Source organism: Glandiceps talaboti, chromosome 14 (assembly GCF_964340395.1).
Source record: "Glandiceps talaboti chromosome 14, keGlaTala1.1, whole genome shotgun sequence".
NCBI classification, from domain to species: domain Eukaryota; kingdom Metazoa; phylum Hemichordata; class Enteropneusta; family Spengelidae; genus Glandiceps; species Glandiceps talaboti.
In genome coordinates, this window is record NC_135562.1 from 10,242,923 (window position 1) to 10,270,133 (window position 27,211).

The 27,211-nt window shown below is 35.3% G+C and overlaps 1 protein-coding gene across 7 annotated transcripts in view; it reads right to left on the minus strand.

Moving 5' to 3' along the window:
* The window catches only part of LOC144445175 (uncharacterized), an 84,475-nt gene that overhangs the window by 24,765 nt on the left and 32,499 nt on the right, over positions 1-27,211 (minus strand). For 4 of the 7 annotated variants that reach the window (XM_078134715.1, XM_078134716.1, XM_078134711.1 and 1 more), the window contains exons 4-13: positions 22,078-22,187; positions 20,882-20,945; positions 20,030-20,054; positions 19,360-19,422; positions 14,959-16,388; positions 7,924-8,437; positions 5,790-5,830; positions 4,652-4,679; positions 1,592-1,654; positions 146-253 (exon numbers count right to left, since the gene is read on the minus strand). In XM_078134715.1, the coding sequence (XP_077990841.1) occupies positions 146-253; positions 1,592-1,654; positions 4,652-4,679; positions 5,790-5,830; positions 7,924-8,437; positions 14,959-16,388; positions 19,360-19,422; positions 20,030-20,054; positions 20,882-20,945; positions 22,078-22,187 (2,446 nt within the window). The remainder of the gene's footprint in view (positions 1-145; positions 254-1,591; positions 1,655-4,651; positions 4,680-5,789; positions 5,831-7,923; positions 8,438-14,958; positions 16,389-19,359; positions 19,423-20,029; positions 20,055-20,881; positions 20,946-22,077; positions 22,188-27,211) is intronic. The other 3 variants (XM_078134713.1, XM_078134717.1, XM_078134714.1) reach the window with 2 other exon arrangements.

A 27,211-nucleotide genomic window follows, 5' to 3' on the forward strand; every position in this document is an offset into this window, starting at 1 on the left:
GAGAGAGAGAGAGAGAGAGAGAGAGAGAGAGAGAGAGAGAGAGAGAGAGAGAGAGAGAGAGAGAGAGAGAGAGAGAGAGAGAGAGAGAGAGAGAGAGAGAGGGGGGGGGGGTATTCAAACAATGTTGTGATGCTGTTACTCTTACCTTAGAACTCTATCAGATAGGTGTCTTTGTTGTTGAAGTATACTATTGGATGTTGTCTTGTTACTATTGGCTAACTTCTCAGCGGCAGCAATCGGACATCCAGACAAACTGAAACATGGGAAAGAAAGAGCAGAGAATAAGTTGGTCACAATTTACAATACACTTTTCATACAACACTTTCCAACATTGGGTTGCGAATCCCAGTAACAAGAGGGAATCCGACATATTTTACACAATTTGCTATAAATTTAAACCTAATTTTGAAGGTGGTTATCCCTGGTTACATATATAAAAACTCAGGTAGGTTTTACTGACTTACCACCCTTAACAAAGACACTGGTAAGGACCCCTGGGGTTAAAAATGACTGGGGACTCAGGTTGATTTTATCCACTTACCACTCTTCACACCAATGGGTTATTACCTCTGGCACAGACATATAGTACAAACCATAATACTTTCTCAACTCTCTGGAAAGCATACACTCCTTACAATACTGGCAATAAGGGATAAAATCCATCTCAAAATCACGTCCTACCAGCTACCAATGTAAACATCTCAGTTGCTATGAACACAGAAGTAGCAACTATGCAAGTCCACTATGGATCAAACTTTTGACTCACTAAAATCTGACTATCTGCAGTACTACATCATGTAGAATTGTGGGTAATTTAAGCTAAATATAACATTTTTGACAAATGTATGACACTATATAATATTACATGTATTGTAATATTATATATAACAAATGTACTGGGTAGCCTCAAACAAAAAAATTACAAGATTTCCTATTCATGCATACTTTGCCTTTTATCCTGTGCGACACCATTGACTAACCAACCCTGATAATTTTCACAAAAATAAAAATAAATTTTTTCTTTTTTCTATGTGTACAGTGGGCTTTGTGTCGTGACAACTTTTAATTTGTGACTTTGTATGTATTTAGACCAAAAGTACAATGTTACAGGGTCAAGCCTTTTGCTTGCTCTCTCTTCTCTCTCTCTCTCTTTGTCTCCTTTTTCTGTCTCTCCCACTCTCTCTGTATGTCTCTCTGTCTCTCCTTTCTGTCTCTTTGCCTCTCAGTCTCTTTGCCTCTCTCTGTCTCTCTCACTGTCTCCCCCTCCCCCTCTGTGTCTCTCTCCCTAATCTCTTTGCCGCTCTCTCTCTCTTTCTTTCTCTCTCTCTCTCTCTCTCTCTCTCTCTCTCTCTCTCTCTCTCTCTCTCTCTCTCTCTCTCTCTCTCTCTCTCTCTCTCTCTCATCTCTTTCTCCTCTTCTTTCTCCTCTTCTTTCTCACCCTCCCTCTCCCCATCTCTTTCTCCTCTTCTTTCTCACCCTCCCTCTCTCCCCTCTTTCTCTTCCTCCCTTCTTCTCCCTCCCTCAGCTCCCACCCACACTCAGCTTCCACCCTCCCCCCTCCTTTCCTGTTATCAAACAGACCAATCTTTACCTTCTGTGAGAATTCCTGTTACTATTCACATGACCTCTTCCAGTACAGCCTGGTGTTGGACACCTACAAAAATCATGCAAAGATACATCATCAATTCTATGCACTCACAGTTTGTACTATCTGTTTATAGCATATTTATGATCTACTGGTATTGTTTTCAACATATTAAACTTGCTATTTTTATCACTCTCTTTCAACACACCTAGCTACTGTTGCTGGCATTCACTTAACCTCTATTCGTCTGTTACATTCACCTGACTTCTCCATAAACCTTGGTTCTACGGTTTCTCTAGTATGTTGTTTTCAGGTGACCTTTGACACATCATTAATCAATTAATCAATCAATCAATTAATCAATCAATTAATCAATCAATCAGAAAATGTATAGAGCACATGTATCTGATACAAAATAAAGTTCAGAGGTGTGCGCTGTAGTTACATATTGAAGGTTTCCGTGAATTAGTACTCCTATGTTTTAAGGTTCTTCCTCACTTTCACCACACCTTGCTACTACTGCTGGCATCATTAGTTTCATCTGACCTTTGACCTATTTCTCAGTTAATTATCTTGTTGTTTGTATTCAGTTTTTCCAACAATCAGCTGATTCATAGCTTTGTCAATATCTATCCTTTACATTCTATCAACCTTTTCACTTGATGCTAACATTCAACAGACCCTACTGTCAGATTATGCTGGCCTCCAGATATCTTGTTGCCATAACTACATCAACTGCAACCCTTCACTTAGTCTCAGTTACCTAGCCTCTTACTACGGGTGTGTGTGGGGGAGGGGGGGGGGGGGTGTGTGATGATGATAACTCACTGCATATCTCTGTATTCTATCCTGCAGCCAACTCACTGCATATCTCTGTATTCTATCCTGCAAACAACTCACTGTATATCCCTGTATTCCACCCCTGCAAACAACTCACTGTATATCTCTGTATTCTATCCCTGCTAACAACTCACTGCATATCTCTGTATTCTATCCCTACAAACAACTCACTGCATATCTCTGTATTCTATCCCTGCAAACTCACTGCATATCTCTGTATTCTATCCCTACAAACAACTCACTGCATATCTCTGTATTCTATCCCTGCAAACAACTCACTGCATATCTCAGTATTCTATCCTTGCAAACAACTCACTGCATATCTCTGTATTCTGTCCCTGCAAACAACTCAGTGCATATCTCTGTATTCTGTTCCCCAAGCAACTCAGTGCATATCTCTGTATTCTGTTCCCCAAGCAACTCAGTGCATATCTCTGTATTCTATCCCTGCAAACAACTCACTGCATATCTCTGTATTCTGTCCGTGCAAACAACTCACTGCATATCTCTGTATTCTATCCCTGCAAACAACTCACTGCATATCTCTGTATTCTATCCCTGCAAACAACTCAGTGCATATCTCTGTATTCTATCCCTGCAAACAACTCAGTGCATATCTCTGTATTCTATCCCTACAAACAACTCACTGCATATCTCTGTATTCTATCCCTGCAAACAACTCACTGCATATCTCTGTATTCTATCCCTGCAAACAACTCACTGCATATCTCTGTATTCTATCCCTGCAAACAACTCACTGCATATCTCTGTATTCTATCCCTGCAAACAACTCACTGCATATCTCTGTATTCTATCCCTGCAAACAACTCACTGCATATCTCTGTTTCTACTATCCATCAGTATTGCTGTGGTTGAACTTTAAACTCACATGTAGATAATTGTATAGTTACATTGTCTCCATTCTACATTAATACTGTTACAATGTCTCCATCCTACATCAATATTGTTACATTGTATCTATTCTACATTAATATTGTTACATTGTCTCCATTCTACATCAACATTGCTACATTATCTCCATTCTCTATCAATATTGCTACACTGTCTCAATTCTACATCAATATAGCTACACCATTAAACTCTATACTAAAGTGTACAACTAATTAAGTAATAGCTAATTAATTAGCTGCATCATCTTCCTTTTTCATCACTACTGCTGCAATTAAACTATGTATACAATTGTAAAAGTTAAAACTAACTATTCAAATCTAAACTATTGGCCTTCACCTGTACTCTTCCTCAGCTGCTATTCAACTCTATATAAAAGCATGGAACTAAAAGCTGATAGAGAATATTATTCATGATTCAATGAATCAATAGGACAGTACAATGTAGTTACTTTGGAACGGTAAATTGGAAACGAATGTGATGTTTTGATCCATCTAATATGGACCTTGATCATGCAATTATTTAATTACTTAGCACAAAATATCTCTCTCTCCAAAACCAGCAGAATGATAAATAGTATGCTACATGTTATATACTATATATTATTTCTGCTCGTTTCAGAAAGACATTAAGGCTGTGATCATGGGCCGCAGTAAACAGAACAAAATATCGCATTTGTTTCCAATTTCCCTTCCAAAGTAACTACATTTTACTATCCTAAAAGCTAATTATCAACTGATATTTCTCAACTGAGCATTTGTCCGTACTCTTCAATTAGCTGCAATTAAACTCTGTATGAATATGTGTAAGTAAAAGCTAACTATACCTAACTAATCTAAACTGAGCCTTCACCTGCACACTTCATCAGCCACAATGACACTACACATTAAACAAGAAACTGTTAAAAAGCAATTACGCACTAGTAATGTCTAAACTAATTTTTAGTCTTCACTGTTCATCATCTGCAAATAAAGTCTATATACTAAAATATGAAACTAATTATCTAGTATCTCTATACTAAGTCTAATTCCTTTGTCTCTCATACAGTGCACCTGTTGGATTCTTTAAATTCATACCATTTCATTTTCGCTACACAAGTATTTTGACTGTTTTGAACTGATCCAGTAGCGACTCCGAAGGTCAAGGTGAAAAATTCTTCCAAAATACATCTTTGGTGGACAGACCACACAAAATGAAAACGAAATTCCAAATGAAAATAAAGAATCCACATACAGTGTGTAAAAGGCGACATTCAATTACTGCCTACGCTATCTAATGGAAGGAAGAATGCAAATTACTAGAGTCAAATATACGTACTTCAAAACATGGTCATGTTGCGCCAACACTGCAAAACAAAATGAATTTTATTAATACAAGAAAGGAATACCACACAGATGTTATGCTTCACTTAATTTGAATACATCAACTATCCATAATATATCTACTTTCCCTTGTCAACTGACTACAATAAATGACTTTCACCAGTTCCATATTGCTGGCTATAATCGTTGATGAGAAATTCAGAATTCCCTTAAGACAACTCTCCATCTCATCTTCACTAATTGGCTCATTAAATAATTAACTGTGTACTTCTCTCTCTTTCCTTCTTCCATAACATCAAAAAACTATTAATTCTTTTCAATCAATCTGGATATTAGATATTTTTCATTTTGACGTTTAAATAATGTTATTCTCATTCCTTAGAAATCAAGAGGGTGTGCTAACAACTTAGTAAAAAATTATCAAATTTATTGGTCAAAATTCCATTTTCTTTAATTTCATTTATTTCTATGATAACACAGTCAAGGGTGAATTGCATAGGACTATTTTTTTTCTTTTACTGTAGTGTTTTGAAATTATATGTTGAAGCAGTGTTGCACCCAGCCTTTTCAAAGTGTGGGACGTACGTCACATAGTGTTCCAATGACATCCATTTTTGTGGGTCATCATAAATTTTTGTGGGACATCACACAAATTCTTATTACATCAAATTAACACAACAATCTCACAATGAAATTTATTCACATACTGACATGAATGTTAATGCAAGTAAACTTTCAAGAACTGGATGTGTCCCGGCAATCTGGAATGGGTCCTCATTCATGCTAAATATGCATTTCCAAACAAATGTTTGTGTTAGAACATCTTTCAGAGTGCGTCATCTCTGACACGTCACTTGCAAAAAAGTGGGCCAGGTACAGAAAATGTGGTCAAATGACACAAAATGCTGTCTGGGTGCAACACTGGTTGAGGTCAATATTCATGGACTGTTTCAGAAAACCGTAACATTTTTCACACACCAAAAGTTCAAAATATAATTTGATATCCTACCTACAAAACTGAGCCATAAGAGACTACATTACTGACATGTTTTCTTCCATTGTTTCAATTCATTTTTGAAATATTTTACAATTTTTTGTTATTTTTAACTTTGTAAGAAAACATGATGACTTACACTCAGGCGGTATTTTATCTTTATGAGGACATCCCGATAGACTGTGAAGGAAATCAATATATGCAATGATGAAAATGATAACATTGATCACAACAACAAAGACAACTGGTAATGTTGACAAGATTTCACCATTTTTCTGTCTGATTTGCACAAAATAAAATTACATATGCATTTTAATTGTGTTTGAATCTGGACATCTTTACCCCATGTTTCACTCAATGTCAAATCATGAACCAAAAGTTGTTCATGCAAATGAGTAAACCCTTAGAATAACATAAACAGTGTATAAGTATTGTGATAGGACAAATATACCATATTTGGATATTATGTAACTGCTCCCAATAATATATCTTAATATTAGGCAGAATTCTGCGATTGGTTAACAATGACATGGTGTTAAAGACTTTGTGAGTAGCTTCGTTTTTATTTGAAATTTCAACTCCCAGCTCCTCATTAAGCTAGGCATGGAGTAAAGATATGATATCTTCAGATTCAAACCCAACAAACAGTCTCTAGACTAGGCCTTAAAAAAAATTATGTGGTTCCGATTATTTTCAATTTTAGAATAGGTAGGGTAGGTAGATTGACTTTTTTTCATATGTGAGTGTCTAGTTCAGGTAGTTATGTTTTCTGTTGTTTTCTATATGGTCTCTATGTTATTTATTTCTTACTATCAGATGTACAGTCATTACAGATTGGAAGAACAGTTTGATATTGTCTTTTTAAGTTGATGTCAGTTTCCATATCCACTATTTCTCGTGCGACTTCACAATTTTCACGATTTTATATTGTTTTGTCGAAAATTTATAAAAAAAGTTTAGGGTCAGCAGTGAAAAACTACGTGCGGTCAGGTAACCGGAACCAAACATTTTTTTGTAGGCCTTAGCATTGTACTGACATTGTCCAAAAGAATTCGTCATGGCAACAAACAAATTACTACAAACATATATGAATAGAGAAAGAATGTCAATAAGTTAAAATTTAAACAAAGGGTCTGATTTCACGGAAGAGAAATTTCAGTGTGTGTGTTTTTCTTCTATTGTTTATGTATGAACACTTCATATTGTAAGCATTCACAGTATTGCTTCTATGTTGGAGGGGCAAAAAGGTATTGTTAACACATGGAATCATCCATTTATCACACTTCTGACAATGCAACAATTTGCTTGAGTTGTTTAACCTTTGACCCTGATACTCTCATGCGAGAAACAGTCAGCCATCTTTGTTCTGTCTGAAAATTCAGAATATTCATTGAATACAACATTGTTGTTCGATAAATTTTTTAGTCAAATTCAAAAAAAAAAAGAAAGTAATACTTAAAAATTAAAAACTATTTGAAGATGAAGCACAATTGTTGAATTTACATGAACTAAACAACCTGTGAATGAAACTGGAAGTCAAAGGTTGACCTGCAATAAAATCTTGTAATTCTATTGTGGAATGCTCTTAGCTATTGATCATGACATTTCAATACAATGAGTACCCTCTAGACAACATTGACAACTACGATGTCATCACCTTCTGGTGTCATTCATACAAATCCCGAAATAGTAGTCTACATCGCAAATTTGTTTTTTTTTGTCAACAAGATTGCCATATGGTTTTATACCACAAACAATGAGTAAACAACATCAGGATATTACAGCTGTCATATTTTATGATTCGTGTGTTATCAACAAAACTTTTATTTTCTAACAGTGAATAAAAAGTTTAATTCGTACCAGCACTTCTAATTAATTACCCTTTCGTGTCATTTTTTTGGCAATAATTATTTGTGACATCAATCAACTCTTGTTCATTTAACCTTAATACTCAATGAAATATTTACTACTCCCCCTCTCCCACAAAAAGCGTAACACTTACACTCCATGCATTTTCCATATTCCTTGTTCTCCTACACAGTATAATATTTACAAAGGTTTGAGAACTTCACAATTAGAGAAACAAAAATATTTTCCAAACTTTATATCTTTTTTCAAAAAAAAAAGGTTCATGAATAATTTAGTTGATCATATAATTCTAATTTGTGACTGAAATGAAATCAATGAAATCATCATATCTATGAATAAATCTTAGAATATTCAGTGGATATTCACAGCAATTTTATCACTTTGTCGGGACATAACATTCTTACCTTCTGTGATGAGAGTACAATCCTGTGACATGTCCTAATCCATTGCATCCAGGCGTAGGACATTTACTCTCTTTACCTTCACCAGGTGCAATAGGTGGTGGTGGTAGTTGTGACGCTGGTACCTTTCCATCTCCGACCAGGTACGGTGATTGTCCCTTGCCATCACCTGGTACAATGTACTGCAACGATGACTGGCTCTTGCCTTCACCAGTAGTTACTAGCTGTGGTGAGGATTGGCCCTTGTTTTCAACAGGTGCTGGTACAAACAGTGGCGATGGTTCACTCTTGACTTCAACGGGAGCAAGAAGCTGAGGGGATGGTTGGCCTTTGCTTTCACTCGGAACTGTAAGTGATGGTAGTTGTGGCGATGACAGAATCTTGCTGTCAGCAGGTGTTAGCAGGGGTGGTGGTGGTTGTGGTGGTTGTGATGGTGGTATTTTGTTTTCAACAGGTGTAATAAGTGGCGGTGGTTGCTGGGTTGGTGTTATCTTACCAACACTTGGAATGTTTTCCACTGAAAAATACAACAAATAATAAAAAATTAGGAAATATTTAAATCTCAAATTTCCAACTTCTATAAAAGCAACCAAAACCACACAAGTACTCAAAGTTGCTAGAATACATTCTTGAGTCTGAGTAATTTTACCACACTCTCAAAAAAGTGTATTCTATTATTGTTCTACATGGTGGTTTTCAACAATGCTAGACCCTAATATCTTCTACTACCATTCCAGAAATGTCTTCAGTTCACTTACCCATGTTCCCTGAAGTAAAATTTCTGTGACGGTGTAAATTCCTTTTTCATCAAATTCTTGTCGACAATTTGTCTACAAACTCTTTCCATTTTACACAAATACCACATCATGCATAATATATTTTAATCATTTTAAGGTTGTCCCATCAATCATGAGATAATGAACATCTGGAACAATAGAACTACTTGTATATAATGAAATGCTGATGACATCATCAAGTAAATGAAGACATCCACCCATACTTCGTGACCTTTAACCCATACTTCGTGACCTTTAACTTATCACCTTTGAACTCTACAGCATCTAATTTTTTCTCAAGATAAAACTAATTTGAAAATTTATGTCACAACAACACTTGTCTTTGTCACTAATTCTGCTTTATTTAGAAATATGAGTCAAAATGTTCAAAATTGCTAGTATTTCCCTGAATTTTTTGTGATATTGCTGGCGTTGGTATATTCGTCGAGTCAGTGAAGTAACGTCATGCAATTGTATAGGCAGATACAACCTTACTGCACTCACGTGACAACTTATGTTATTCTCCAATACTTTTTTTTTTCATTCAGCCGGAAAATACTCACGACTTAAGGGTTTGTCACTATTCATCTAGCAGCTTATAGTGACAAAACCCCTTTACGTAACTTAGATTATCCTTGGCTGAATGAAAAATAATATTGACGAATAATATCTAATTGTCTTTTAAGCTAAATTTTTCAAAAGTTACATTTTTTTTTCAGTGAGTTTTTTTTTTAGCACATTACACATTTAATTTAGAGTGGAATTGTATAAATTATATTTTAATTCCTAAACTGATATTCACCTTTAAAATCATACGCAATCTTTATGATCCAGAAATATTTCCCTGTCACTTACAGAATATCTAAATTTCTTAAGTTTTACAGAGAACATGCAAACGACAACCAAACGATAATAATCTTTATGGCCTGAATATGTGTTTTGCGGACTGGGGTTTAACGACAAAAGGGCCCAACTTTAGGAAGGTCCATAAACCATACAACCAAGGTCCGCAAATGATATTAATCTTTATGGCCTGGATATGTGTTTTGCGGACCGAGGTTGTACGGCGGAAGGGCCCAACTTTAGGATGGCCCGTAAGCCATACTACCAAGGTCTGCAAATTATAATTTCTTTATGGTCTGGATATATGTTTTCCGGACCAAGGTTGTACGACGGAAGGGCCCAACTTTAGGATAGCCTGTAAGCCATACTATCAAGGTCCACAAAACACACATCCAGGCCGTAAAGGTTTTATCATATACCCCATGATTTCAAAAACATAATCACATAAATTGGTGTGAAATATTATATTATTCACAAAAATGTAAAAATAGTGAAGAAATTAACAAAGCCAAATCACCGAGCGAACGGATATCGATGAGCGAGCCACTTGCCATATTTGGGCAAAGTGTGCCAGGCGTGATGCAAAAAATTACTGCCTGGGTTTGATGTGCATGATTGCCATTGAATTGCTTTGGACGCTTCACTTGGTATATGATAATTTCATTTTTAAGCTAAACATTTTTTTTTTCTGTCAAAATTCATAAAGATATAAATATTTTGGCTCAGAAACAATTTTCTATTTGTATAATTTTCCTATTAAATGATAAATTTTTACAAATGTTAAGGTTGAGCACTGAAAGTTAAAAACATACTTCATACCACAAAGGTCCCAATAATGTTATTGTTCAACATACGGCCACTGTATAGTATGAAAGCTCTAATGTAACTTTAAAAAATTACACTTTTCAAAAAAAAAATGAAAAGTTAAAAAGTCACTAATAAAAAGTTGGAAATATAATTTATGATGCACTAATGAAAATAATCTCATTTCAACCATACGGCTTCAAAAAAAAAAATAATTGAATGCAACTTCGCAAAATGGAATTTACAACGAGTCTGATAAAACTAGAAAATCGTGTTGACGCTGACAGAATAAATTTGTCGTTTGTTAAAATTTGACATGATCAAATTTAACGGATATACCTAGAGTGAGGGTCAGAGTTTCTACCAGCAATTCTGGAAAATTGAAATGTAGATTTTCCAAAACACACCGTACTCAATCAAGTACCTATTTTTGTTGACAGCTACATGCCCTCAAAAAAAAAAAAAACAAGCAAAAAAATTTCAACATTTTTTAACATTGAAAAATTGTAACAAAACTGAGCGAGAACAGCGAGCACGGAAACTCAGCTCGGTTTCAATTTATTTGCTAATAAAACAAAATCAAAATATTAATATTTGTTAAGTAAATACAAGGTTAAGTATGAAAATAAACCACTTCAAACTTTGGAAACAACAGTTCAAATTTCTCTCTAAATTCACTAAAACCTCCTGAAAATAGAACATCACAGAATCTCCCCTCTGTGCTACTCTATACCTGGATTTTGAAACTTTCAACAAAACACTGAGAAAAATACCACAGACACAGAAGAGACTTTTTATTGTTCTATGTAAGTGGGATTTTTTTGCAATTTTTTTTTCAAAATTGACAAAATAAAACACTACAGCTGTGAATGTTTATCAAAGTTAAACTTCTCAAACCCTTTGAAAAAGCATCAGGACAATATTAAAGCCAACTAAATATTTTCGAAAATTTCATACAAAAAGGGAGAAGTCGCTCAAATCATGAACATATCAATTTCTTTTTCTGACACCTTTAAAAAAAACACAACAAGAATTCTGACACCTTTTTTAAAAAAAACCAAGAATTCTGACACCTCTAAAAAAAACACCAGGAATTCTGACACCTTTAAAAAAACACAACAAGAAATACCAGTGCAAAAACTAAAACAGTGAATTAAACTTACATTCGTATATTCCTAACTCATCACATGCCGTCAGAAACCGTTGATAGGCCAAACTTATGGTAGCAGCGTCTGTTACTATTCTATCAGGACTAAACATGTCAACCTCTTTCCCTTGTCAATAGTTAATTGCAACTAACAACTCTAAACACATCTATAAAATGAGTCCTACTAAGTTGTTCCACTTTTTTTTTACCTCTTTCTTTTGAGTTTTTTTTTAGACAGTGAATATGTATGACCATATGGTTATAGTCACTCCCACCATACACAGCACCAATGTTGTCTAATTCACTGCGCGCAATAAGTATAGCCACAATATTTCCAACTATTAACCTCTGTTCTAACTTGTATTTACATTATTTTCAACTTTTCTTTATTTACCTGCAAACTTTCAATTTTACAAATCCTGTTATTTTATTTAACCCACAAAAATCACAAGTTTCCCCATTTATTATGTATTTTTTAAGTGACCATCATAGGCACATTTGCACGAACAAAAATTGATTTCATTGAAACTCTAGTTTCAGTTGATGATTTTTGCTTTGAAAACAATTCTTAATTAACGACCAGAAACTATTAGAGAAAAAAACAAATACTAACTAAAGATAGAAAAATTCATTTGAAAGTGGCCATCAATCACTGCCAAACTATGCACTGAAAAAAGTATACTGTCAATTATAGATGCATGTACCTAATGTATTCACTGTTTTTGCTAAAAGTGGCATATACACACATTTTATCAACCAGCCACTTTACCAGGGTTTCCCATCAATGTTTTGCTAATGACAGTACATAGATAAATTCTACCTGAATTCTGCAGTCATGTGGAGTCATGATGGGTGAATCGTTAGCGTGACCGGCTTGGAATCTACAGGTTGCAGGTTCGAGCCCCGTCCCACTGCCTGCTGTTTGTTTCTGAGTGGCTAAAGTCCTTGGACAAGATTTGAACCACGACTGTGCCTCAGTCAACCCAGCTGTATAACTGGGGACCTGGTAGGATGTAGGTTGCAATGTGAAGGCTTTAATCCTATGCGCTTAAATGGCTGCAATGGATTGTATGCTCCCCGGGGAGTTGAGGAAGACTAAAGGACCGTTGTGCCGTTCTGATCCGAGCCAGGGGTAATAATTGTAAAGAGCTTTGAGCACGGAGTGGGAAAGCACTATATAAGAACCCAACATTATTATTATTTTACCACCACCAGGGAACCCTTCCAGTGTTTTAATTACATACAGCAAATGGACGGACAGACAGATCCTATTGCAATAGTTCCCCCCCCCCACCACCACCACCACCACCACCACCACCACAACTCCTTCAGGGACTAAAATACTACTATAAGGAAAATCACAAATCATCTTCTGGCTTGACAAAAATTGACTAATACTGTTACTTTTTATAACCCAATTTACCAATCTCAAGTCCATGTCTCCTAATATTAGTTAACCATTGTAGTTGGACTAGCTGCAGTTCTCAAGACAAGCTCAAAAACTTGGTTTTGCATGTTTGTTTTGTTTTTGGGGGCTTTGTTTGTTTGTTTGGCAGTTTTTGTTTGTTTTTGGTGGGGGTTTATTGTTATTTTATATTTTTATTCATTTTTTTTTTGCTTTTTTTTTTTTTTGGGGGGGGGGGGGGGGGGGGGGGGGTTAATGTTTGGTCCACAACTAAATGTGGCAGTAGTATTCAACCTACTAAAACATAGTTAACCATCACTTGCTAATTAACAGAAATTGAAACAGGTATTATAAATGTGGTATCAACTTGAGGTAAGAGTGATGTTATAACATGTAGTACACATATACTGAAATATCACCCAAACCCTTACTATGCTACCAACTATACAAACGATACTAGATGCTATTTTAATGTCATCGAAGATATAGATTTCTATACCCTACAGCAACATAAACATTACACTAAGAACAGTTTAAATTAAGACCTAATAAAAAAAATTATTTGGTTCCGATTACGCTCAATTTTAGAATAGATGGGGTAGGTAGATTTATTTTTTTAATTTTTATTTTTTTACATATTTTTATTCTATGTGAGTGTCTACTTCAAGTAAATGTTTTCAATTGTTTTCCAAATGGTTCCTGTGTTATTGGTTTCTTCTCATCAGATGTACAGCCATTACAGATTGGAAGAACAGTTTTACATTGTCACTTTTTTAAGTTGATATCTGTTTCCACATTCACTATTTCTCGCAAGACTTCACAACTTTTGTGATTTTATTTAATTTTTCTCGAATACATAAAAAGAAGTTTAGGATCAGCAGTGTGGTCGGCTGGAACCAAACAATTTCTTTTGTACGGCCTAATCAATATTTCGTGCAGCCAAGCAAAGCTAATCAGCTAGTATATCATGTAATACTAGCGTAAGTAAATAACATAGTTACAAATGAACATTTCTACTCACTGAGACAAAAATTCCAAAAATCCAAATTTTTCAGTGACGCCTCATTGTTTGGTTTTCACTTTCAAAGAATTCTTTACTCAGTGAATAGAAACCTTTATTTCTAATTTCATTTACAACTGAACCCCCTAAGTCCATAAAAATTCATTCTCACATAAAATAACAGACAACATAGTCTGTCAGTAATTCATCAAATGAATGAAAAATAATGCAGGGTAAAAAGTTCAGATCTGGGCTGTGACCTTTCAACCTTCAAATACATATGACAACGAGTCAGTTACAATCTGTGAAAACACACCAGTGTGTATGCTTGACTAACGTGAAGGAAGGAAAGACTTAACACAAAAGACAAAATGTGCAATTTTGACTTGCCTGTGATGAGGTGTACATCGAATTTCATGTAAATTTAGCATGACAATAAAGTATATATTAAGTGTACATAATAAATAAAATTAAAACTAAAAATTAAAAAAAAATTGGTAAAACAACAATGCAACTAATACAAAAACAACAGCGAGTACATCCGATGTAGGTTCACACATTGCTTTTGTCAGTTTGTTTTGTGGAAGTTACAATATAACAGCAACAGTCATATTATTATAACAATAGTTTTAGTGTGTGTCTATCTACCACACACATTAACAATAGTTTTAGTGTGTTTATCTATCACACACAATAGCAATAGTTTCAGTGTGTTTATCTACCACACACAATAACAATAGTTTTAGTGTGTGTCTATCTACCACACACAATAGCAAAAGTTTTAGTGTGTGTCTATCTACCACACACAATAGCAATAGTTTTAGTGTGTGTCTATCTACCACACACAACAACAATAGTTTTAGTGTGTGTCTATCTACCACACACAACAACAATAGTTTTAGTGTGTGTCTATCTACCACACACAATAGCAATAGTTTTAGTGTGTGTCTATCTACCACACACAATAGCAATAGTTTTAGCGCGTGTCTGTCTGAGTTAGCCGTTAGCTTACTTTCCCTAGCACTATATACTGTTACAGAAAAGATAACTTAAATGTACTTACATGGCTTGGACAGAGTCTGGTTACTGCTGCTACTGTTACTACTTTTGGTGATGTTGCTGTTACAAGGTAGTGCTGTCACTGTAGTTGTACTAGTAGGGGCTGCAGTCAGAATAACTGGCTTAGTGTTCAGAATGGTGGTAATGGCATTACTAACCAACAAACTACTCGCTGATGGAGTCACTGATACTACGGCTGTAGTAGGCAATGTTACTGCAGCTGTCACTGCTATACCAAGTGTTGTAGCAAGTGTTGTAGCTTGTTGTCTTGTCTTGTCATTCATCTCAATCACAGTGTCATCAACTGACTCTAATTTGACTGTAGTCAAGGGAGCAGCATCTGTTGCCGTGGTTGTTTGTGGCTCCATACTTGTGGTTGCCATGGTTTCCACAGTGGGTAAGACACCCTGATTTAGACACTCAATATTCTCTTTCAATATTTCCAAAGCAGCGACTGTACTTTCAGTTTCTTCCTCATCTTCCGACTCGCTGATATTATTATCACCAGCAGTGTCTTTCTCTTCCTGACTCTTGTTGTCGTGGAAACCAGACCCATTGTCATCGTCTTGGTTACCACTGTTCACATCTAATGGTTCCTCCTTGACGAGAGTCATCATCGCTTCCTCTTCTGTTTGTTCAGCCAACTCTTTCAAAACATCCACACCCACCTTCTCCTCGAAGCTGGTAACGTTCTCACTTTTCTTATCTTCATCATCATTCATCAGTGTGGGAGATTCCTTGGTCTTATCCTCCTCCTTCTCATCATCATCACCACCACCATCATCATCATCTCCTTCTTCTTCTCCTAATTTTTCATCGATGACAAGTTTAGGTTCATCTTCAGTTAAGTCATTATCATCGTCATTACCATCTTTCACATTCTGTACCTCATCATTGACAGTTGTATCCATGGCAATATTCTCCTGCTGAACAGCAGTCTCCAAGGCCGGTGCTTCTTCTTCTAGTAATTCCGGTTCTTGGTTCAAAAAAGCTAATTCTTTGTGTAACGTGGGCGGATCACATCCCTGTGCCATATCATCATTCTCCTCGTCGTCATCATCACAATTGTCCTCCTCATCCTCATCTTCCATGCCATCCTCATCACTATCTTGTCGTTTGCCGTTTTCAGGACTTGATTCGGCCTGTTTGGTCTGATCAATTTCAGCAGTGACATTATCAATCAATTTCTGTAAATTGACAATAGCTCGCCGACTACATTTACTTTGTACGTCTTCATCGGGTAATGATGAAATATCACTAGCTGAATTTATCTCATCTCCATCTTCTACCATGGATCCTTCTTTGCTGTCTTCGTCTTCATTACAATTCCCACCTACTGGTTTCCGTAGCAACCGTTTCTGTTTCTTCACAGGTTCATTTGCATGGTCTTGAGGCAGTTTCCGTTTCTTAGCAGCGAGTGGACATCCATAAGCACTGAATAACAGAGAAATATAAATGTCAAAATCGTAAGTCTTTTCATAATCCGCAAGAGGTAGTAATAACTACTTCATTATAACGGTGATGTAGATAAGAGCTGGTAGCAGGCAAAACAACAGGCTACTCTAATTTTCCAAATTGAGGGGAATTTAGGGGAATAAAGAATTGTCACGACATACACATTAAAAAGACGTAAAAACAAATTTACAGAGGAAACATACAATAGCTAAATCTAATGTTGCTTTACAAAATATACAGAAAACCCTCTATATAGCCTTTCAATTTAAAGTGGTCATATGGACGAGAAAAATACGTATTTATTTTGGATTTTTAATTTATAAAACAATTTTATCATGGCTTCCTACTTGAACAACCAACCTGAAACAACATTAACAAAGTCTGTGTTTGTGACTCAATACACTGCAAACAGCTAAAAAATATGTAAAATATTTGCTATTTTACGTACAATAACAAACATTTTACACATTTGTTAACCTTTTGCAATGTATTGAGTTACAAACACAGATTTTATCAATGTTGTTTCGCATTGATTTTTCAAGTAGGACGATATGACGAAATTGTTTTATAAATTAAAAATCCAAAATAAATGCGTAATCTTCATCCATATGAGCAATTTAAAACAAAGATCGACCATCAGAAATGGGCAAATTATTTTGTTCATAATCTTTGACAATTTATTTTGCTTCCATGATTCCACATAACAAATGTCAAAACAAATCAATCAAACTACAAATCTGTACTGAACAGATTAAATGAAATTGTTCATATTTCATCAGCTGATGACAATAATACTGAAACCATTTATCTGACTGTACCTATTCAATTTACAATAGAACCATTCATACAGAATTATTTTAATTTCCTTGACTTTTTGAATACAGAGTACTTTTCTACCTTATTAGTCTTTTTTTTTTGAGTCTCTACAATGGCTTCCTTTTTACGAATCATGTACAATGAGCCGTTTTAATGTACAAAGTCCAGAATAGCCTGGCTGCAAATTATCTCAATGATTTTAGAAGTATTCAAGAAGTGCATACTCATAATACATGTGCTGCAGCCAGAGATGAACTATACATTCCAAAACACAGAACATAGATTTCTAAGAAGAGTTTTTAGATATAATGGTGTTAAAATATGGAATGATTTAAGTATTAATGTCAAATCCTACATCACTCTCCAGTCTTTTAAACATAAATGTAAATTTCATCTTTTAGGAAATAATTAGTTTTGTAGTCGTCTTGTTGTTCTTCTGGCTTTTGCCATTTTACATCTTTCTGTGTTCATTTCATTGGTTTGTATTTTTACTTCTTCATATTTTTAATGTATATTTTTAATTTTTATCTTGACACTGTGTGAAAAGAGCCTTTGGCTCATAATAAATAATAATAATAATAATAATACAATGTGTCAATTTCATTATCTATTGGCGCTTTGTGTCAATTTCATTGTCTATAGGGTTGTTATGCTGTATCAATATCATTATCTATTGTGTTACTTTGTGTCAATTTCATTGTCTATAGGGTTGTTACGCTGTATCAATTTCATTATCTATTGTGTTACTTTGTGTCAATTTCATTATCTATAGGGTTGTTATACTGTATCAATTTCATTATCTATTGTGTTACTTTGTGTCAATTTCATTGTCTTTAGGGTTGTTAAGCTGTATCGATTTCATTATCTATTGTGTTACTTTGTGTCAATTTCATTATCTATAGGGTTGTTATACTGTATCAATTTCATTATCTATTGTGTTACTTTGTGTCAATTTCATTGTCTTTAGGGTTGTTACATTGTATCAATTTCATTACCTATTTTTACTTTATGTAAATTTCATTGTCTATAGGGTTGTTACGCTGTATCAATTTCATTACCTATTTTTACATGGCATTATAGCACAACTGTACAGTATTTAGAGTTTAAGTCATCCACACACACACACACACGCACGCACACACGCGCACACACAGGCAGACAGACAGACAGACATCACACCCATCACACTTACTACAGATATATCAACCTTAGAAGTAAAATTCATTAAATTATTATCACAATAACAATTAAAATTAATTATTAAAATTCATTATAAAATTCATTCTTTTTTCTTGAAGAACACTTGCATTACATTAGAAACATGATAAATATTGTATTTTTATATCAGCTTCTGATTCGTATGTATATAATACTGACACACAAAATCCTCCCTCTGTGTGCACTTGGAACACTGACTGAAAACACATTTTGCATCAGGATGACTACTGCCCTCTACAGTTAGACAGTGGCAGTAGATATGATCTGTTTCTCTCTATATCCTGCTAATCTTGTTTGCACAGCTCAACTGCCGACTCAGAGAGCTGGGAAAAATGCCACAAACAAATACCTATGCTGAGAGAGCTGGATGTAAATTATAGCATGTATTCAAAGTCTTATTTGCACCTTGCCTAAATGCAATACGGAGATGCAATACGGAGGACAACTCAATGTTGAATGGTTGAATATAGTGAATGCTATTAATAGGAATGGAAACTTTCAAATCATAATCAGATTTACAAAGAAATGTACAAATATGCAAATAACTACATAAAACTGCACAATTGACACAAAATATGACAAACATGAAGAAATTGTGAAAAAGATGCAATTTACAAATACATTCTCATGAAAGGTTGTCATGGAAACATGAGGTCAGAGGTTATGGAGATTTCAGAGGTCAACAGGACTTGCCATGAAATAAGAGATCAGGGTTAAAAACAACACATGATTTGTCAGTGCAAAGCTGGTCAAAAGTTTGACCAACTATTCGCGTCTTCGTTCAAATTTAAATTCCTTATGTGACAATGCTTCTCTGTTGCCAGTGCTAAATTTCTGACCCACCACTGGTTATATTATTTTGTTTAGTTGTCATTGCTATCCCAGTTGAATAAAATTGATGAAGAGAATTAAGTACCTTCTATGTTTAGAGTACTTGCCACTGATATGACCACTGCCATCACAACCAGGTGTAGGGCAACTACAATGGAAGAAGACACAAACAAACACACTTATAGATTAGTGAAAAGTTGACAACCAGGTGTAGGGCAACTACAATGGAAGAAGACACAAACAAACACACTTGCTGATTAGTGAAAAGTTGACAACCAGGTGTGGGGCAACTACAATGGAAGAAGACACAAACAAACACACTTATAGATTAGTGAAAAGTTCACAAAAATGGCGCAGGATGAATGTCACTAGAAATTACTGAAAAGTTGACAACAATGGCATAGGATGAATGTCACTAGAGAATGCTGAAAGAGAGAGAGAGAGAGAGAGAGAGAGAGAGAGAGAGAGAGAGAGAGAGAGAGAGAGAGAGAGAGAGAGAGAGAGAGAGAGAGAGAGAGAGAGAGAGAGAGAGAGAGAGAGAGAGAGAGAGAGAGAGAGAGTGTGTCTGTGTGTGTCTGTGTGTGTGTGTCTGTGTATGTGTGTCTGTGTCTGTGTGTGTGTCTGTGCCTATTTGTCTATTTCCCATCTGTGACTGCCTGTTAATGTTTCGTTGTGTTTGATTGTGTACTTACAAATCTACCTAAGCTGACTATACTACATCTTTATTCTGATGAATTGATAAAGAGTTCACTTACCCCGATATATCTTGTACTGGTTCAACTGTGAGAAAGGAAAGGAAAATGAAAATGAGACATTTCAGATGACGTGAACAACTCAGGTAGATTTGACAAAGTTATCGACTCTGAAAAACACTTTCCACATTCACTGACACTGACACTGACAATGGTAAAAAAAGTTTTCAGCTAATAGTTACGATACCAGGATGTTTATTCCATATACAACATAAACATGGCATCCAATAAGGGGAACACGTTCTACAACAAGAAAATCATAGTACATAACTGCTATAGGACAAGAGCTACATACAGACTGTACAGTCCAAACAAGTCACGAACAATGCATACACTATTTATAAGGAACGACATCATTAGTCCTATGTAGGATGAAAAAAAGTTATTCTTTTTAGTTTGGGGTGGGGGAGGGGGTGAACCATTTGATAAGTTCTCATCCAACAAAAACAATTTCACTTTTACTGTTTTTCATTATCAAATGGAAATATTTCTAAAAATATTGTCAAATTGAGAAATGGAAGAATTTAATTTTCACTCTTGTAAATGCATGCACAAAAAGTGTCAATAAAAGAGCTATTTGTTCCTCACTACACACTAAATTTGTATTCATAGCACTATTTGAAATAGCATGCTATTTGAAATTGATTGTGCTGTCTGAAACAATTAGCAATTTGGGCCACTTTAGTTTGAAGAGAAGGTGGGGGTGGGGGTGGGGGTGGGTCTGATTACATTGAACTACTGATCGTGACCCTCACTCAGACATCCTGTCCCTGATTGAATAGGTGTACTGATGAGAGACTAGACATCATGGTAAACAAATAGTTTCATATAGTCATGGTAACAGTATCACCCTACCTGGTGGTCCCTTAGCTCGTGTTCTTTTCAGTTTTTTGTCATCATTTTCTCCCGCTACAGATTCCTGGGAAAAGCATGATGTGGAAATACTTGTGTTATGTTCAATATTAAGTCAAAGTGCCAGACAACATACCCCATGTCATAGTAATCAGACAACATAGCCCATGTCATAGTAATCATACAACATAATGTAAACCGAGATATTTTTGCCACTAGAAAATTGTGTGATTACTATCTGTACAACCCTCAACACTGAAGTAAAGCACTTTGTCTATGTGCCACACTAGTTTATAACATTCATATCAAGTGTAAAAGTAAACTCATTCAATTGCTTTAATTATAAGCCTAGTATTGCACTGCTAACATTGTTCATAGATTGATTACATTGAGAGACACCACATACTGGGCTGTTGGTTAAATTGAAACAGTATACTTTTACACTTGGTATAGATGTTATAAATGATTGTGACAAATCATGCAAACATTTTACTTTAGTGTTACGAGTTGTAAATAGTTCTCAAAAGAAAATTTTCACAAATTACTGTCTGTATAGCATTGTCTATGTACAAAGAGGCATTTTAGTCACTCCTTATTTTTACACTTTTGTTTTCCACCAAAATAAGTGAAAATAAGCAAAACTTTCCAGTAGTAACCAAAATACAGTAGGTTCAATTATGTGTATACATATTGGCTAATTGATAGAGGAATAGCGCCATTCTAATTGGTTTATCAGCTAATTAATAGAAAAATTACTTTGTTTTCATTTGCCTAATTATTGATGGTTGACAGACAATTGTCGTCATTCCTATCGGCTAATTGATGAATCTGTAGGAGATACCCTGTACAACTGCCGACATTAGACCATGGACAAATGGAACCTGTTACAATCAGGGAACGTAAACAAATGAATTGGATTAATAACACTTGGCACAGCAGGTTGGAAGTGCAGAGACTTGTACTACCATCAGTTGATAAGAACAGTTTTATGGCCTCTTTATGTGTACATGAAATGCCAGGGAACTGGAAATTTGTTTGTGAACGTGAACTACTATGTAAAGTCTCTGTACTTCCAAAATGCTGTGCCAAGTGTTATTAATCCAAATCTTTTGTTAACTTCCCCTATTTGTAACAGTTTTCATTGTCCACAGTCTGATGTTGGCACATTTAGTGTGACATGTTTGTGTGTTTGTACTTACTCTACTCATATCTGGGGCTTCTTCTTTGATTGTCACCTTACTCCCACTTGTTTCCTTTTTGTCTGGTGCACGACCACGGACCTTGGAATCTCCACTTACCCCCTCATCTTCTGACAAGAAACAAAAACACAAATACAGAATTAGATCAGTGTACAAGATTATCAACACTCTCGCTACTCAAGCAAAGCTTTCCTACCAAGGTCTGCAAAACCCTTATCTGATCCATAAAGGTTCTATCATGTCAATCAATCAATCAATCAATCGGAAAATTTATAGAGCGAATATATCTAATATGATGTAAAGTTCAGAGGTGCTGTACAGTTACACATTGAAAACTTTCGTGAATAAGTCTGTTTTAAGGTTCTTTCTGAAGACATTGACTGTGGGTGCCCATCGAAGCTCAAGTGGCATTTCAAGTTTTAAAATATATTAGAAAATATTATTTTGTTTATTTTTGGAGAAAATAGTTCAACACTTCGCTCACCTGACGTTACGACAGTTTGTCAAATGGTATGAACACTTTGCTGAGACACTGACACATACGGTTTTATGAGCAGACAACATTAGAAGTAATTGGATATGAGATCCTTATCAAACTGGACCAATCATCCCCACTAAGTAACACAATAACAGTACACACACATAGTCAGGTACTAAGACATACACAGCCCAACTGAAGTTTGATGAAGCCACACAACTTTACTCAATGTCTACGTTTATTTTTTATTTTTTTATTGTGTGTGTGTGTGTGTGTGTGTGTGTGTGTGTGTGTGTGTGTGTGTGTGTGCAAGTTGTGTGTGTACACGTATGTGTTGTTTATTTTGTGTTTTGTTTTTGTTGGTTTTTTTTGTTGGTTTTTGTTGGTTTTTTGTTTGTTTTTGTGTGTGTGTGTGTGTTGTTGTTTTTTGTTGTTTTTTTTTGGGGGGGGGTGGTTCAAAGTGTGCATGGGCATGATATGGCCAATCATTACACTGTGAGGGCGCTGTTCCCATATAATTACAATGAAGGTGTCGGATGTGGATTTGGCACTTGGTATATATGATAAAGGTGCCTGCCTGATACAGAGAAATGTTTGTCAATTTTACCATAATCCCATTTATAGCTGCAGTCTATAACATTGGCAAATATTTTGAACATTTGAGAAAATCTACGTCACAACAGATTCCTTCCGTTTGGTAACTTTGGTTTTAAAACTGAAGCAAAAAATACACAGGTTTCATAAACAGGAAACTTCTTAAAATTCACCTTAAATCTAAAACCATTTCCAGTACACTTTTTATTTGCAGATTTTCATCTATATTTAGAAATAAAAATGTTTTGTTGAAAATTTGAAGAATGACCTTTACGGCAAGTATAACATCTGAAATCAATATCGGTCCCTAGGTTATTTTATACTTTTACCAAATGTCAGATGATGGGTAACCCTCTTATTACTAGACAGATAAATGTGATATCAACTAAAAATACTTTCACTGCCCACTCTTTTTTTTTTTTTTTTTTTTTTTACTGTCCATTTTCCTACAACACCGTGTGCACATAATACAGCGGCTAGGTTGAGAAGTATTACTGCTATATTTCTATTCTAACACTTTGATAATTAAATTCAAACCAAACCATATGTTTAGACCTAATTTGCATACCACTGAAGGGATAAATACCCCTAAGAACGTTCTCACCAAATTTCAGCCCAATCTGCTCAGTAGTTTTGGAGTCAAAAGATTTTTGACCAAAAATCACATTTTTTTTATCCATATCACACATCAGTGGTAAGATCATTTTGATTTGAACAATTTCCCAACTAGACACTCACGGTAATATACCCACCAAATATCATGGCAATCGGTCCATTGGCTTTTGACTTTAAGTTGTTTACACAACACACACACACACACACACACACACACACACACACACACACACACACACACACACACACACACACACACACACACACAAGCACACATGCACACACACACGCACACAAACACACACACATAAACAAACGCATCAACACATACACAGATATCCATACACACAGACAGACAGACAGACAGACAGACAGACAGACAGACAGACAGACAGACAGACAGACAGACACTTTGCCATCCCTATAGCACTACTGAACCTAACAAGTTCAGTTGTGCTAATAGAACTAATACGCCACCATGCTGACATCAAATACACACATTACATCATGACGCTACCATATCTGCACCTCATTGCAGTCAGTTAAATGATTTATTTCATTTGGATAATATGTCGCCAGAAACTGCGACCCTACTATTCTTAAAGTGTAACATGTGCAGTTCCTTATTAGTTTCTACATGGTTGCATCAAACAGAGCCAGTGAACACTATTATGAAAAGGACAGTATGTACTACCACTCATTACTACATAATTAACCAATACAGAATTAGGAATACTAATTTACTCAAAGTTCTCAATTCAAATAAATATGATATACGGGTTGGTTCACATTACCATTATGACCTTACTGACAAATCTACTTAAATGACAAATAAATAATCTATACATGACAGCCAAGTCATGCAAATCACAAAAATATGATAAAGACACCAAATATGTTGTGATTTGGATATCATTTTGGTGTATTTATGAACTTTGGCAATTAAAAATTTGATAAAATGGATGAAAGTAAGGCAGAGAAACTATTCAAAACATTTTGTTGGCCTTACTGCTTATTTTGTCATTTGCCATGTATAACAAAGTGATCAGTTTTAATACATCAGTTGACACTGGTGAATACAATATATTTCCTCTTTCGCTCTCAAACCATTAAGCCTTTACAATATCACATTCTAAATGCATTTAACATAAAATTACACTCCGCTTATTACTTTCGGGTTGCCATAGCAACCTCCAATTATACCACTGCTAAACACAGCCATTGTGAGGATATTTCCTTTCCAATCATTGGATGTAAAATTGACAACAATACAGCTTCATGCACATGTAATGACATAGCCATGCTTGACTACATTGTAGTTAGAACTGCATAGCTAAAACTTACGTTTGGCTACATTGTAGCTAGAAATGATATATTTGGCTTCACTGTGGCTATAGCTTCTATAATTAACCACCTTGTAGCTAGAAGTCATAGTTTGCTACACTGTGGCTACATTACAACTGCTACACTTGGCTACATTGTAGAGAACTACTACACTATCTCTACAACTACTACACTTCACTGCCTTATAGTGAAAAACACTACTGTAACAGTGACATTACAGCTAGAACTGCTACACTTTGTTACATTGTAGTGAGAACTGCTACATCATAGCTAGAACTGTTACACTTACATGTAAGCTAAATTTGGCTACATTACAGTAATAACTTGGTTTTTTTTGATAAATAACACCTGGAACTGCAACATTTGGCTACATCATAGCTAACTTTGGCTACACTGTCACTAACATTACTATATTTGGCTACGTCATAATAAGAACTGCTAAACTTTGCAACATTATAGCTTGTAGCAATTCTGCAATTGGCTACATTACAGCTGGACCTGTTACAAGTGAGTATATATATGTAGATGTTACACCCAGCCATAACATATCTAGTATTAGTTTATTGGCTACACTTTATCACATGACTTTTCCAATGAGTTGTTCTATTGGTTTTGGTAGAAGTTTCCAACCAGATCAATAATTGAACACGTTACCATGACAACAATTGCTAGTCTTGTGATTGGCATAACTAAGTTATTCCTTTGATGAACACTTTACTTTGAGTTTCATCGGTGCCAAGTATCTGAAGTGAAATCTACCAACCCTGGAGGAATGAGGAATAGAACCCCTTGTGAAATGACAGGGTAATACAGGTAGATTTTACCTACTTACCACCCTTAACAATAAACACTGGCCTGGCAAGCAGTCACATAAAGTCATTCCTTAGTGAAACGATGTATGACTATATATATACAATGTAAATTGTGTCTTGACTAAATCCATTCCCAACTAATAAAAAAATTCTCAGATTTTTAAAATTACGAATCAACTTCACATCATTCACAAATGAACCATATTAGTTCAGTTGTGCTAAAAAAAGACAGGTTGAAAATTGTCTTTTAATGATTTTTGAAAAGAAATGTCAAGATCCATCAGATTCTAATTCTGTGCTGACTTCAAAATAGTCTGGAATGACAGGTACAGTTAATACTGCTAAATCAATATAAAGATCTTCCAAACAAAGATCTCATCATTCTCAGGCCATTGAGCCCTGTAATCTGAATTATTACTTTATATGTCAAAACCTTGACAACAGGAGAGCCCTGTAATCTGAATAATCTTAACAAAGAGCTGAAATCATGACAACCACAAGCTGAATCCGAATATCTCTAACATTGACTTGTAACCATGACAACCGACAATGAAAACATAACCTTAATTTGCAACCAGCTGTTAGCTGTTATCTCTCTGACTAGTGCAGTATAAAACATATTGGTCACCATATTGTATACACTAACCAACGTCCCTATAAAAAACTTGCATTAAAAACAAGGAAATAACAGAAACTTCCTCTCCCAAACTTGTCTGAAAATGAATTCATAAATGATTTTGAGATAGTTTTGGGTATTTCAATCAAATGTTGCTATTTATTTAGTCTAGGAGGTCCACTTGTTGATCTGTATACATAACTATTTTATTCTAAGAAAGGCAATTTTATGGCAAATTATGACACAAAATAGTGTAGTTGAGAAGATGAAAATTGACAAACTTGTAACCTTTGGAAAATTTGGTAGATGTACTACCAACTGTGCCAAAAAGGATAACGTCCACTGACTCAAAACATTACCCTATGTATGTGCAACATCCACCAACTCAAAACATTACCCTATGTATGTCCAATGACTCAAAACATTACCCTATGTATGTGCAACGTCCATTGACCCCAAACATTACCCTATGTATGTGCAACATCCACCAACTCAAAACATTACCCTATGTATGTGCAATGTCCACCAACTCAAAACATTACCCTATGTATGTGCAACGTCCACCAACCCAAAACATTACCCTATATATGTGCAACATCCACCAACCCAAAACATTACCCTATGTATGTGCAACGTCCACTGACCCTAAACATTACCCTATGTATGTGCAACGTC